The 13,303-nt window shown below is 51.3% G+C and overlaps 1 protein-coding gene across 1 annotated transcript in view; it reads left to right on the forward strand.

The window, feature by feature from the left end:
* The first annotated feature begins 219 nt into the window (after positions 1-219).
* The window catches only part of PRICKLE2 (prickle planar cell polarity protein 2), a 108,855-nt gene continuing 95,771 nt past the window's right edge, over positions 220-13,303 (forward strand). The window contains exons 1-2 of the mRNA XM_075053450.1: positions 220-293; positions 662-744. Coding sequence (XP_074909551.1) covers positions 252-293; positions 662-744 — 125 coding nt within the window. The 5' untranslated portion in view covers positions 220-251. The remainder of the gene's footprint in view (positions 294-661; positions 745-13,303) is intronic.

Raw genomic sequence — 13,303 nt, forward strand, 5'->3', positions numbered from 1 at the left:
CAGGAAAGGTCCGGGGAGGCTCGTTAACTCTGAAGCGGAGTGATGACAACAAGCGCTGCGCTAGGAACCGCCGGCCCGGCCCGAGGCGGGGGGGGGGCGGGCTGGCCCGGGGCGGTGCCTGGCGGGCCGAGGGGCGGGGTGAAGGGGGCGGGAGGAGGAGGAGGAGGAGGAGGAGGAAGGGGGGGGTGGCCGCTGCCGCGCACTCCGGGCTGGGCTGCGCTGGGCTCCGCGGAGCGCGGCACGGCTCTGCCATGTTCGGCCGCGGCTCCCGCAAGCGGCTCTCCGGCCGGTCGGTGAGTGCGGGGGCGGGCAGGGGAGGATTTGGGGGGGGGTCTGTCTCCCTTCACCCCCCTGTCCCGTCCCGTCCCGAGGGGTGCGCACCCCCGCCCCAACCTGTGGCTCCGGCCCGGCTGTGCCCCCGCTGCGGTGCGTGTGTGTCCCCCCCCCCCCCCGGCCCCGTTCCTCCTGTGTCCCCCCCCCCGGCCCCGTTCCTCGTGTGTCCCCCCCCATCCCCTTCCCCCAGCCGTGCCCGTGTCTCCCTTTTCCCACCAGTACCCCCATTTCCTCGGGCATGCACCCCATCCCAAGGTGTGTGTCGCCCCCCCCCCCACCCGTCCCGCACCGGGGGGGTCGGGATTGACTTTGTGGGGTTTTGTTGCAGCTGACGGCGGGGGAGCCGGAGCGGGGCCAGCCCTGCACCACCTGCGGGGACCAGTGTCCCGGTTTCGCCCTGCACAAGTGGAGGTAAGGCCCGGCGAGCCCCCCGTGTCCCCCCCCTAAGAGCAGCAGGACCCCTCTGGCTCCCCCTTCGCAGGGTTTTGGGGCTCCCTCCCCAGCTCTGTGCGCACCCCGGGTGCAAATGTGGCTTTTTTTTTTTGGGGGGGGGGGGGAGCGCTTGCGTTAGTCTTAAACCCGTTGCCCACCCCTGGCCGGGTGGTTTTCGGGACACGGGTGGGTTTGGCAGCCCCGCCGAGCGGCACCCAGGTGTGCCGGTGCTCGCCGCTGGTGCGGGGCGCAGCAGGATCCGGACCTGGGACTGGGGTAACTGGTTTGGTAATTACGGCCTCGCCGGTTCTGCTCCCTCGCCGCGGTCAGGAGCTCGTCCTGCTGCTGCCCCGGGTCGTGCCGGGGGCTGAAGCCGCCGGGACAGCCTGGGGTGGGGTGAGAAGGCGGGATCGGGCCCGAAGGAGTTCTGGGTGGTTTGCACCAAACCCCCGCGTGAAACTCCTGCCTCCCCCCCCCGTGACCCCATGACGGGATTTATCCCCTCTCGGTGACGCCAAGCAGAGATTCAGCTGTTGAAACGGATGGGGTGTGTGTAGGGACGAGCAAGTATTTGGGGCTATTGATGTTGTGTCTCTTCCCTAAACCGACAGCGCTGGTGCCCACGAGGCACAGCGAGTGTCCTGGCCCCGTGCAGGATCAGTCCCTTCTCCCCTCCCGGCGCTGTGCTGCCTGGAAATGAGTTCCTGCTCATGGGCGATCTGGGACTTGGCGATATTAAATCTGGGCTGTGGGCTCTGGGAGCTGGTGCGCAGACTTAGTAGGCCAGGGAGCCCTTGGCGACCTTTTAACCTTATTTTATAGGGTATACCCTTTTCTCCAGCATCTGCCGCGCTCGGCGCTCCTCCTGGCTTCTGCCCTACTTCTCAGAGCTGCGTCTCGGCAGATTAAAGCGCGGGTTCAGAGCGAGGAGGGGGATTGATTTATTCCCGTTGAGTTGTATCTTAAGCTTCAGCCTTGCAAGTCATCGTTCCCGGTGGCGTTCGCTCCAAGGGGCAGCGGGACGGGGTCCGTGGGCCGAGCTCTGCCCCGAGGGATGCGCGGGGGCCGGTGGGGCTGGCCGCGATTCTCCAGCCTGGCTCTCCACGTGTGTGACACCCTGTCCCACCTCAGACCTTCAGAAGGTGAAGGTGTCCCTTCCTCCGGGGCTGCAGGAGCTGTGGTCTCCTGACACCCTCCCGACGATCTGAATCCGCCACACGTGCGTTAATGGATTTATAAGGTCACCCCTGAGTCGTCTTCTTTTCAGGGCTTGTAAGTGCTTTCCCGAGCTGTCCCAGGTTTCCTCGTGTTGTTGCAGAACCGCTTTATAACGCTTAAAAGTGTCAAGGAGAACTTTCAAGTGTAGGGTAAGAAGAAAAGCCACGGTCACCAAAACTATTTCTCCTCTGCTCCAAGGACTTACGAGGCGCTGTGGCTTGCGTTTCGTTATGTCGGAGGGTGCAACTATCCGGTGGCTTTTGAAGAATTAAGTGAATTTCGATAGCAGCCCATCGAAGGCCAAGAGGGCCAGCAGAGGAGGCACCCGGCTACTCGGGGGGTGTCAGATGAGAGCGGTGTCGCGGCTCTGTTCAGGTTGTGCCCTCCGCACCGGCACGCTGTGCCTCCTGCGCCAAATCCTGCAAAACCCCATGTGCGGGAAGGAGGTGGAGCAGGAGGCTCCAGGAGCTCTGTCCTGGCTGCCCATTTCTGAGGGACCCTGGACACGGGCGAGGGTTTTGGCTAAAACCACGTGGATTGTTCCAGCAGCCTTTTCTTGGGAAGGAAGGGGTTACGTCCCCCCAGGGCAGGGGAAGGATGGGGGGCCCTTTGGGTACGGGTGGGGGTCAGCCCCCAGAGGCATTGCAGCTTGCGTGCTCCGGGTTTGCGTCCCACTGAGCCAAGCAATGCCAAATTAGACCTTACACCAAGTTACCTTACACCGAGGACTGGACAAGCGAGAGCCCTTCTGCACACATTCACATTGAATTGCCTTGATATAAGAGTAATTAGGCAATTAAAACAAATAAAGGCAACCGATTTGCTAGAACACAATAGAGAGGAAGCGCATTCATTTTTTACTAGCCATTTTTATTAATGCCAGGGGACGTGTAAGCAGGCAAATTATTAATAGTGGTTTTGTAGGTCGAAAACATGCTCAGGAGCCTGTGCCCTCTGCGTACCAGGCAGCGTACCCAGCGCCTGCTGGGGATGCTCGCCGACACCTTAACGCGTGGAACGAGATTGGAATAAAACAGGGGTTTGCAAGGAGATCGGCAGATTAAGGATACAAACCCGGATCAATTAACTGCTAGATACTTGTAAGCTTTTTTATAATCCTTTAATAGCAGAGTTTTGCTGATAAATGTAAATGGGACTTTTTTTGCTTCAAAGATGGGAACTGGTGATATGCTGCAGGGAGAAGGAGAAGAATTTGTAAGCTTGCAGGCACTGAAACCATTGCTGATGCAGGCGTTGTCGTATACATAATTATGCAGGACTGTGTATTTTCTGGTTACCTGTGATTTTAGGTGTGATCTGTGCAGCTACTCCATCAAGCAGGCAAATTGCTTTGGTAGACGCCAAAGATTTCTGTGCCTGTACGTTCCCTTAAAAGCCACTTTTCTCAGATGGGGAGATGGCTTTGAGTGTTGGTTGAATTTATCATTCCTGGAAGCACATGCATACTTCCTGAGCCAGGGAAACCACTCAAAAATAAATTGTTTTCTGCAGAACTGTTTTCTTTTCAGAATAAACCCAGTCTCTGTTCTGTAGGTGATGTGCAAAAAAAGATGATGAAAGAGAATTGCCAAGTAATTAAAAAATGTCCCTGGTTTTAGAGTTTGTTTCTGAATCTTCTTAATTTTGCTCTGAAATTGTAATGTCAAATTCAAGGTAGTGGGTGAATTATCCTGTAAAAGCGTCGGCATATTTAATACTATTTTGGTGGAAGCAAGGAATTGAAAACACCCCGTGTTACGGACACGCTTAAACTGGAGCCCGTTGCCTGCGTCTTACCCCCTCGAAGCTCTCGGACCTCTTGCGTGCCACAGACCTCTGCCTCTTGTTGTAAGGCAGAAATTCAATTTTCAGTTTTAAATCACGTTAGTCCCAAAGAGGAGAAAGTAAGTGGTTTGTCTGAAAAGGCTGAAGTTTGAATTCCATCATCCTTGGGCGTGAAGTCTGCGAGGACGCAGCCATCAAACCGTAACCGGTATAACCCCCAACTTCTCGTGGTTGAACAGCAAAATGACTCCTTCCTCTAATCGCATCGCGTTCTTTTATGGGAGGTTGTCAGTAAAGTACGTAAGGACTGAAAAGTTCGTCTGTGTGGGCTGCGGTCTGGAGGATGGAAATTGAGTGCACATAACCAAATCCTCATTAATACAGGTCGATACTTGAAAGGTGGCTTTGTGTGGAAAAAGTGAAATCAAATTCAACAACAATCTCCCAACTCCTTAGGAGCTGGGTCGCTGTTTTCTAATCAGATCTGCATTACATTAAACTGTGTGCCATTCAGCTTGTTAACAAGCTTTGGCATTAAATAAAGCTGTCACAGGAGTTTGGTGAATGAATAGCCATTAGGAGTGTCTTTTGCATAATGTCTTGCAGAGAAAAGCCTTCGAGGGAGGTGGTCTGGGAGCAGGGAAGGGAAGGGAATTTATAACCTAGTCCTGGTGCAATTAGTGTGAATATGCAAACCTTGAAGGTGACAAATGGTTGGCAGCTCCAGGAAGGGAGCGAGTGGCTTTTGCTGCTGTTAAGCCTACTGTGAAGAACTAATTTTGGATTTACTCTGGGCGAAGTAAAATTACAGTCTTAGTACTGTATTTAAAATAGCGGATCCTTCGTGTTGGGAGATTGGCATGTGTTTAGCACACAGAGCCATGGTTTGTTTGCTCCTTGAGAAAGCCTTGCAAAAAAACGATACGCTTGCAATTCAGCAGACCTGGCTGTTCCCTGCTCTCCACCTTCTCCTCCAAAACCACCAGCGACGACCGTAGATGCAGGACACCTAAATCGCAAGGCGGCATTTGAGCTTGGTTTGGGGAAGGGAGACGTGCCACCTGGTTTGCAAAGCCTGCAGAGGCAGTGGCGTGCGGCTGATTTCAGAGGGAAGGCATTCAGATGCTGTGACAGTTAAGATAATTTTAAAAATAGTGTCTGAAAACCTTCGGAGAAGTCTTTGTTGCCATAGTTATTCCTCTGGGTTGCAGAAGTATTTAAATAACAGTGATAAACATGACATAAGACAAAGACTGGCTTACTGGGGTTTTAGTTTGTGTGAAATTGTTTTACATCTTTTCTTGGGGTCTCTTCTTTCTTGCATATGCCGTGTAGTCTTTGTCCCTTGAAATGATGTTTGGAGGGGAAGAGATCTGCTTCTCTACATGCGTTGCTGTCGCACATCACGGTCTTAATATCAGCGGTGTGTGTTTGTATAGTGCCTGGCCCTTACCTCCCAAGGCAAATTTATGTGACTGTTGACTTAATATTCAGTAATACTCCATGTAAACAAGTGAAGTGTGGGTGCATACAATTGTTTCGAGCATTCGTTTGTTTCTGTAACTCAGCATCTCACTATAATTTACCGCGACCAGTCCCACAGAAGTCTGATCTCATCTGGCCCTGCCAGATTTGGGAGCATCTGCAAGGACAAACTTTTCAGCTTCTCAGGAGAGACCACCTGGAGATCCCAGGTGATGCAGGATCAGCCCGAAGGCTTGCGATTGACCACGGGATCACAAAAAGCTATGGACGAGGAAAAAGAGGAGATGTGTGTGATGGTGACACGGTAAATGAGGTGGTTGACCAGAAGCCCGGAGATGTTTGGGGTTGCTGGGTGATGGTGGATAGGTCACCTTGCACCTCCCATCTCTGCCTTGTTGGCTGTAGGCAGGGAGTTGCTAGTGGCAGTGGGTGTTTGTTTTCTTCGTGTGTTTGTCCAGCGCCCAGTGCTCTGGACGTAAGCCGCTCGTGTGTGGCGAGCAGTGAGAAACTCTCCGTGTGTTTGCAGCCTCAATCTGCGTTCGCCTGGCGCTGGTCCTGCCGGCAGGAGGGACATCCCAGCAGGCTCACGGACGCGTCCCGGGGCGCGTTTGGGTCTCCGGTTTGATGCCTGGTGCCTCATCCAGAGAGCAGAAACAATAATATTTGTAATGCAGCACGTGAACGAATAACACCAAATTCTGAAGCATTTGTTTCTACTTTCAAAAAAAAAAAAAAAAAAGAGTACAGATTATTGCTTCCATATGTTTTCAGCATTTTTCGTAGGTTATGTATCTTTCACACACACGCTCCCAGCTTTTCCCTTTCATGAATAACAGGCTTTGTGCCTCTCTCTCTTTTAGGATTCAGATATTCCACACTTCCTTGCATGTTTATTTGAAAGGCTTTAGAGATGTGAGAATAGCATTACCTTATCTTGAATGGGCTTATGCTCGCATCACTGCCGGGCCCGGTGGATTTGGGCAAATTTTTCATTTTTGCCATGGGGACCCTGCTGAAATAGGCAAAACTCAACCAGTGCGGTCCATCCCGGTGCTCCGGAGGTGAGTCCCTGAGGGACTGCAGAGGAGCCAAGCGGGCTGCTGTCCCCAGGGGACCTGTGCCTGTGCCCAGGGGTGGGCAGGAGTCGGCTGTCTCCCCAGGATGCTGTCCTCCTGGTGGAGGGGATGCAAAAAAAAAAAAAAAAAGAAATCAAAGGTGGGGTTTGTCTGCTGATTTTAAAGCCTTTCACAAAAGGGTTGGTATCGTTAGCTTGTTTTTAATTTTTTTTTTTATTTTTTTTTTGTTGTTGTTGTCATAAGCAACTCACAAAGGAGTCATTCCCGGCCAGGTTACTCATTGACAAAGTCAGTGTTCTTCAACCTCTGTGCCCAGGGTGGTTTGGGATGGGCAAACCCCCTGAAAGAGCAGGATAACTAGTGATGCTGCCACCATTCCCACAGCATCTCTGCTGAGGGGCGGCCGGGCCATCAGGGTGGGAGTTTGGGTGGCTTGTGCTTGTAGTGTAGGGATCAGCTTCATCCTGCCCTCGGACAATCTATCTTTTCATAAATGTCAAGCGCACAGTTGCGTTTAACGAACTCCCAACCAATTTTTTGGCCTGTCCTTTCCACGTCTTCGTGCCCTGCTGCTGAAACAGCACTTAAAACAGCCGAGACTGATAAGGTATCCTGTTTGTGTTGGCTGGGAGACACGATATCCACTTTAACAGAGCATTACAATATTGAAGGCAGTGTTGTCCCTGGCGAAAAGCCTAAAATAAATTCTTTAATTTTTTGTATGTGATGTACAAAAGAGCAGGTGAGGTATGTACTTGTTTCCGGGCAAGCCTGGGGAGCCTGTTTGAAGTCCTTTACAAACCACTCAGGATTGTATTGCAAGAACTCAAAGGAGTTTGAGACACTTCTTGATTAAATTTCAGCTGAACACAGAGCCCTAGTCTGCAGCTGCTGTAACTGGAGTTGCTCTGCAGCCAGGCTCTGCCCTTCTCCATCGCAGCTGAGCTGCTGGCAAAAGCCAAAAGAGCAGAATTTCTCCTAGAGAGAGGGCAGCGTGGGTATGTTTTCTGTCTGTTTTGAAGCAACCTTGTGCGATTCTAGTTTTATGAATGGGGTGAAAAACCACTAATAAGCTGTTGTGGGTTTGGGGCTGGTTTGGGGGGTTTATTCTATTTCTGGAGTGATTGTGAATGACACCAATGATAGAGGGGACAGAGCAGACAAACCCCGAATTCTGACTTTGCCTGATATTTTGCTTCTAGACTAAACAAATCTTTTTAAAAGTTGGTGGTTTTGGTTTTTTTGCACTAAGTTTTTTAGAAAAATGACTACAGCTGCTTCTTGGTATGCAAAAAGTGAAATGTTATCTGCCTGGTGTGAGCGAGTGGGGTTTGCCATCCTGAAGGCAAACCGGTGGCCAGCACGTGCTTTCCCGGTGCCTCGGCCGTGGGGCTGTGCTGCCGGACACCGGCAAAGCACGGCTCCCTCACGGAGCCTTTCGGGATGGAATTCCCCAAGACAGACCTGCAAAACGGGAAGCGGGATGGATTGGCTTGCAGTGGGGATCTCCTTCAAGCAGACAGCTGTCGGTGCTGGAGGCTGCAGTTAATGGATTTGGGTGCTACGTAGGGTGTGATTTAATGGGACGCGGCGAACTGATTTACCAGCTCAGTGCTGCTGGATGCGTAAGGTCCTGAGCTCGCCGTGCATCCCCTCTGAGCCCATGGTAATGGGTTAAATCAGTCGCTGAAGCCTCTGCTGAGCTGAGGAGGAGGTGGGAGATGAAGGGTCACATCGGTCCCATGGCACGCAAAGCTGGGCTGTCATCCCTGCCGTTGCCATCCCCATCCGCTTACCGAGTTTTGCCACCCTGCCGCGGTCTCAGCCCTCTCTCGGCTCCGCAGGAGTGCGCAGAGTCCGCTCTCCCGCAGGATGAGTCCCGCTGACCCCCCCGGAGAGCTCAGAGCCCCGACGGTGCTGCCTGCGGCTGCCATCGCCTGCCCAGGGCGTGCGGCACGTGTTCGGTGGGGAGGGAAAACTCCTACTCCTTTAATAGAGGGTTTGGAACAGGCCTGTGTCACGAGCGTGGTGCGGCGTGAAAGAAAAAGCTCCCAGCCGGCAATTTGGAAAGGAAGCCGAATTGGGTGGATAAAGGCTGGTACCCAAGCTCTCAGCTGGAAGGGGCTGGGGCACAGCTATTCGGCTGGTGCCCGCCAAGCGCTGCCCTATTCTTTGTTGCCCTCCGCTGTAGAGGGCTGTTCAGTGCTTTCAAGAGTTTTTCTTGGGTTTTGTTCCCTCTCTGTTTGCCTTTAAAAAGTCAATCTGCAGTCTTTTCTTTTTTTTTCCAAAGACATTCTTCCCCTCCGCCCAGTAATCCATCCTTGTTACACCAGTGAGTCACTCTTCAAATAATCAATTGCGTTTTCATTGTCTGGATTGTAAGTCTATCAGCGAGTTTAAGGACGCCTGATAGTATCAGCTGAGACCTTTGGCAGATGGTTTTGCAATTCGTGATGCTCATTTGGATATTTGCTTTTTTTCTCCCATGAATAATCTCCCAGCCATGGCAGGGGAGAGCCGGGCTGGGGACTCTTCCCCGCGCACGCAGCATCTCTGCGGTCACTATCTAATGGTGGAGGAATTTGTAACGTTAGCAGAATTGTCTGATGTGAGGAAAACTAATTTCAGGGTAAGCCTCATGAGCGTGGCTGTAAAGAGCCTTTTTCCCATGGGCTGTCGCATTCTCCAGGGCTTTGGGCATGCATCAGTGCAGCCCCGAGGCGGCCGATGGCCAGAGCCTTTCTCAGGTTCACCGATGGTGGGGCTGAGAGGCGTCTATAAAATTCAGGGTGCTCTTCTCTGCTGCTGGAGAGGCTGTTTCTTCCCCTGTGCGTGGCTCTTTGCTCTCCGCAGGGCCCTGATGCCAGAGCTTAACACTTTGAGAGCTAAGTATTACAATTATTATTCTTACCGCGGAGGGAGGCACTTTGTACTCAGCCATCGCAGCAAATATTTCATCCCCTATCAGTTGCCCTCGTGCAGATGCTGCTGCCACGGTGATAAAAGACATAATGGCTGCTCTCGCTGATAAGGGGAGTATATAAACATAATTATTGAAATCCCTACATAGAGCCTGCGGATGGATGGAGGAGAGTCCCTCTCCCTGCGAGGGGTTTCTCTTGCTCCGGACCCCGTCGGGGAGAGCCGAAGCGCTCGCCCCAATGCGTTCCCCGCCGGCTGCCAGCTCCTGGCAGCCGAAATGGGAGCTGCTTGGTCACAGCTGTGAGCAATTAGTAAAAGATGTCTCTTTTTTTTTTTTTTTTTTTTTCTTCCCCCCCCCTCCTTCCCCCTCCCTCCACTTTCTTTCCCCCTCCTCTTCTCCTTGAATCCAAGCCCTGAGCCCCGGGGGAGCCGGGAGGAAAGCCCTGAGCAGCTCGGCTTTGAGATGCTCGTGGTCCAGCTCGATGCGGTTGCCCCGCCGTAGCGGGGTGCAGGTCTAAGGATCCAACCCAACCTTGCGGGAAGCCTACTGCAGCCGAGGAACCAGATATTATTTAGATCAAGCCAACAAAAAACCCCATATTCCCATGGCAGCAGTAACCATAGGAAACCTCCCCAGCGTGTCCTGGGTGGTTCCTCTTTCCTTGCCTTCAGCTGTTTGCTTTGCAAGCGGAGCAGCGGCTACGAGGGCTCGGTGCCCGCGGTGCCACCAGGAGTGGCCGGTGAGCCCAGCCGTCCCCTCCGCCGGCCGTCCTCCGGGATGCCTCGCTGCTCCTGGTTTTTCTCTCGCGCTCGAGTTGGTAAAAAGATGCTTTCAGAGGCTTCTTCAGACGCCGTAAAGTCTCAAAGCCACCTTTTTACCTTGTGTCAGCTCGCAAATGCGCGTTTGATCCTTAAATACCCAAGGCATGAAAGTGAATTGGCTCCCAGGGTCCAATTCTTCTTCCTTTCTATAGCGTCTTAGAAAGATGCTTTTATATTCCCCCTGGCTCCGCTAGTGATGCTTGGCCTTCAACCAAGATGGGGAATCTAGGACAAGAATCCCTGAGAATAACAAGATGAAAAGTTATAAAAAAAATACCAACATTTTTTTGGGGGAAAAAATGCTGGTAAGAGATTTCATTTCAAAAAATAAACTGAAATATTTTTGATCGGCTTCACGCGGACACATTTACAGGCGGGTGTAAGAGAGGGCTTGTTTTCCCGGGTACTGCCTCCTCTAGGAAATCCGAGCCGTGAAGTGAATACAAATGCTGGAAGTGGAAAGGTTTTGCAGTGAGTCACTGGAAGGGATGGGGAACCAGTTGTGCCGGTGCAGCCGTGATGGCTGGCAACCAGAAAATCGACCGTCGGGGATGGGGCGGCTGCGTGGGAGCACCCGGGGGGGGGCCTGGGCATCACTGGAGACGGCACCCATGGGTGCTCCGACCCCCCCGACCCCCTGCCACCCCCCGAGGGCAGCGCGGAGGTGCGCCCACGTAGCTTTGCGGAGCAGATGGGTCCCATTTGGGGAGCCGAGGTGTTGCGCGGAGACGGGTTAAAAAAAGATGTCTCCTTCTGCGGGAGCGTGAAGCAGAGGGGAAAAATATATCGCGATGCCAGTAAGTGGGGTTTTGGTGTTTGCGTACCGAGCGACGGGGTTTGCTCCGTGGGGGAAGACCTGGGTGGTCTTTGACCTGTCTACCTTGGGTGGAGGTGGACCCCTTCGCAGAGATGCTGCTGGGCTTGGTGTCTCTTAACCTGCCCCTGGCTCTTTGGAGATGATTTAATCCCTGTTTTTGCAAAACCCCGCAGCTCTACAGAAGTCAGGCTTTTGCTTAAGGTTGCGCAACGTTTGAAGAAGGGGCAGCGGCGCAGGGACAAGGCTGATTCCTCTTCTCACTTGCCAAACAAATGGGAATGCTCATCACGGAGCTGCGCCCGTGCCGTATTAAATCTGCGTTCGGTGCCATAAAGGCCATGTGCTGGAAATGCGGCCCCTTTAAATGTCAGATTTGAGGAGAGCTGGGACATGAGAAGACAATAAAAGTTAATATTCTTAAGTCGGGCTTGTGCAGTGTAGCTTGGATTTTTAATACCAAGTGCATAATTTATTACAAGATGTAGAGGTTTCAAATACATATATTTGAATACGTTTTAGTATTATCTTTCCTTCCAGTAGCAGGAACAATGCCGCTTCACAAAAGAAAAATGATTTCGTGTTGCCATGTGATAGTTTCAGCTTGTACCTCTAATAGATGTGCAGTTTGCTGAAGTGTGAAGGCTATCTGATAAATGCCTGAATAATAAAGCTATATTGTTTGTTCTGATTTCCCTTTGCTATTATCAAACATATAAATAAAACATTTTCACACTGTACCCTGTGCAGTTCCAGCCCAGACTATTTACTTTCTGCTGACGCAACCTATAGGAGACATGAATCTTTCAGTCTGACAGGAGAAATCTGGTGGCATTAGTATTGCAAAATGATCAAATGTAATTGTAATAAATATTTCATCCGAAGTAAAGTTATAAGTATTGGGGAAAGAAAATTAAAAAATCTTCTTTTTCATTTTTTTTTTTTAAACAAAGCAGCATTTGTCTCCGTGTACAGCAGAGGGCACTCGGCATCGCTGTGTGGGGAGGCTGCTGCTCAGGACTGCCTGAAGGGGAAAAAAAAAATCCCTGTCCTTAAATTGTATTTTGCAGAAATGAAATACTCTGTGTGTGTGTGTTTGCTTATATATGTGTGTGAGTGTGTATATAAAAAGACACAGGGTGGCATATATATATAAAAATAATCCCCAGCACATAATATAAAACTTAAATATTCGTAGTGGTTGCTGAAGTTGGATGAAGCGCATGTTGTGTTGATTAATGCTCAGCCTGGTGTTACGCTAAGCTTCAGAGGGGATTGAAGCATGCTGAGAGGGGAAAACGAAGAGGCCCCGACTAGCAAAGGGTTGCAATCTTCATCTTCCTTGCAAAGACACGGAGTCTGGAGACATCTTACGATGTCGGGAGCTATCCCAAGTCAAGGAAAGGTCTTGAAAGACGGATAATGTCGGGGTATGCGGAATTATGAGTCTTTCCTTCTATAAAAGCAGCAGCACGTCTGGGGGCTGGGGGTTTTTGTGCTGGAGTTTGCGGTGCTGTGGTCTCGCTCCGGGCAGCACCAGAGCTGGTGGAGTTGCGGGACTCTTAGGAAAGTCTTTGAGATGATTCGCATCCCCTCCTTTAGAAGTTACCAGCTGCTGAAGGAAACCTGAAATCGCGAGTTTGGTGGATGGAGCAGGGAGCAGCCCCAAGCCCGGGGGCTGGGTGCTGGCTGGAGCATCGTTAGTTGGAAGATGAAGCTCCTGCTTGCTGGTGAGGGACCCCATCCTGCAGGTGCGGAGATGTGTGCTTCGTTGTCCAGAGCCAACATGGAGATAAGTCCATATCGTGGAGACTGGGGCCTCACCTTGTGTAGTAAGGCTTTTCCAACAGAAATGGACTTTTTTTTTTTTTCCCCTCCCCTGTAGCTAATTGCACAGACACTTCCAAGACGTGTTTCTCATTGAACTCATAATACACCTTGTGTTTCTTTTAAGAGAGAATAAAGAACCCCAATGCCAAGTCTGTGCTCAGCTTTTGGCTTTGCTCTGGCACTGTTAAAATATTCAGGGCAGCTGGATTTTATGCCGTTCTATGGGCAATGTGTTTCCTGGTGAAACTGTAAGACGCCATGCTGAATTTCAGGTTTTAGTCATTAATTCGAGAAGAATTCAGATTTCCTCTGTCTCCCCCAGCAAGCTGCTTGGATTCGGCTTAATCTAAATCTCTCAAAGCAATACTCCTGCAAGGGGCTGGAAGTGTCAACACTTGTATAAAACACGGGGCCGGTAACAAGAGTGAGAGGGCATGTGGTTCAAGATAACCAGTTTATGCAAAATACACAGCTGGGTAGATTTTGCTACTGAGTGTCTGCGGACTGTAACGATCAGAGAAATATGGAAATGTTGGAGGAGCCTTATAATAATGGGTGCTAATTAAGATGAAATGGATTTGGGTGG

Source organism: Buteo buteo, chromosome 21 (assembly GCF_964188355.1).
Source record: "Buteo buteo chromosome 21, bButBut1.hap1.1, whole genome shotgun sequence".
In the NCBI taxonomy this organism is placed as follows: Eukaryota; Metazoa; Chordata; class Aves; order Accipitriformes; family Accipitridae; genus Buteo; species Buteo buteo.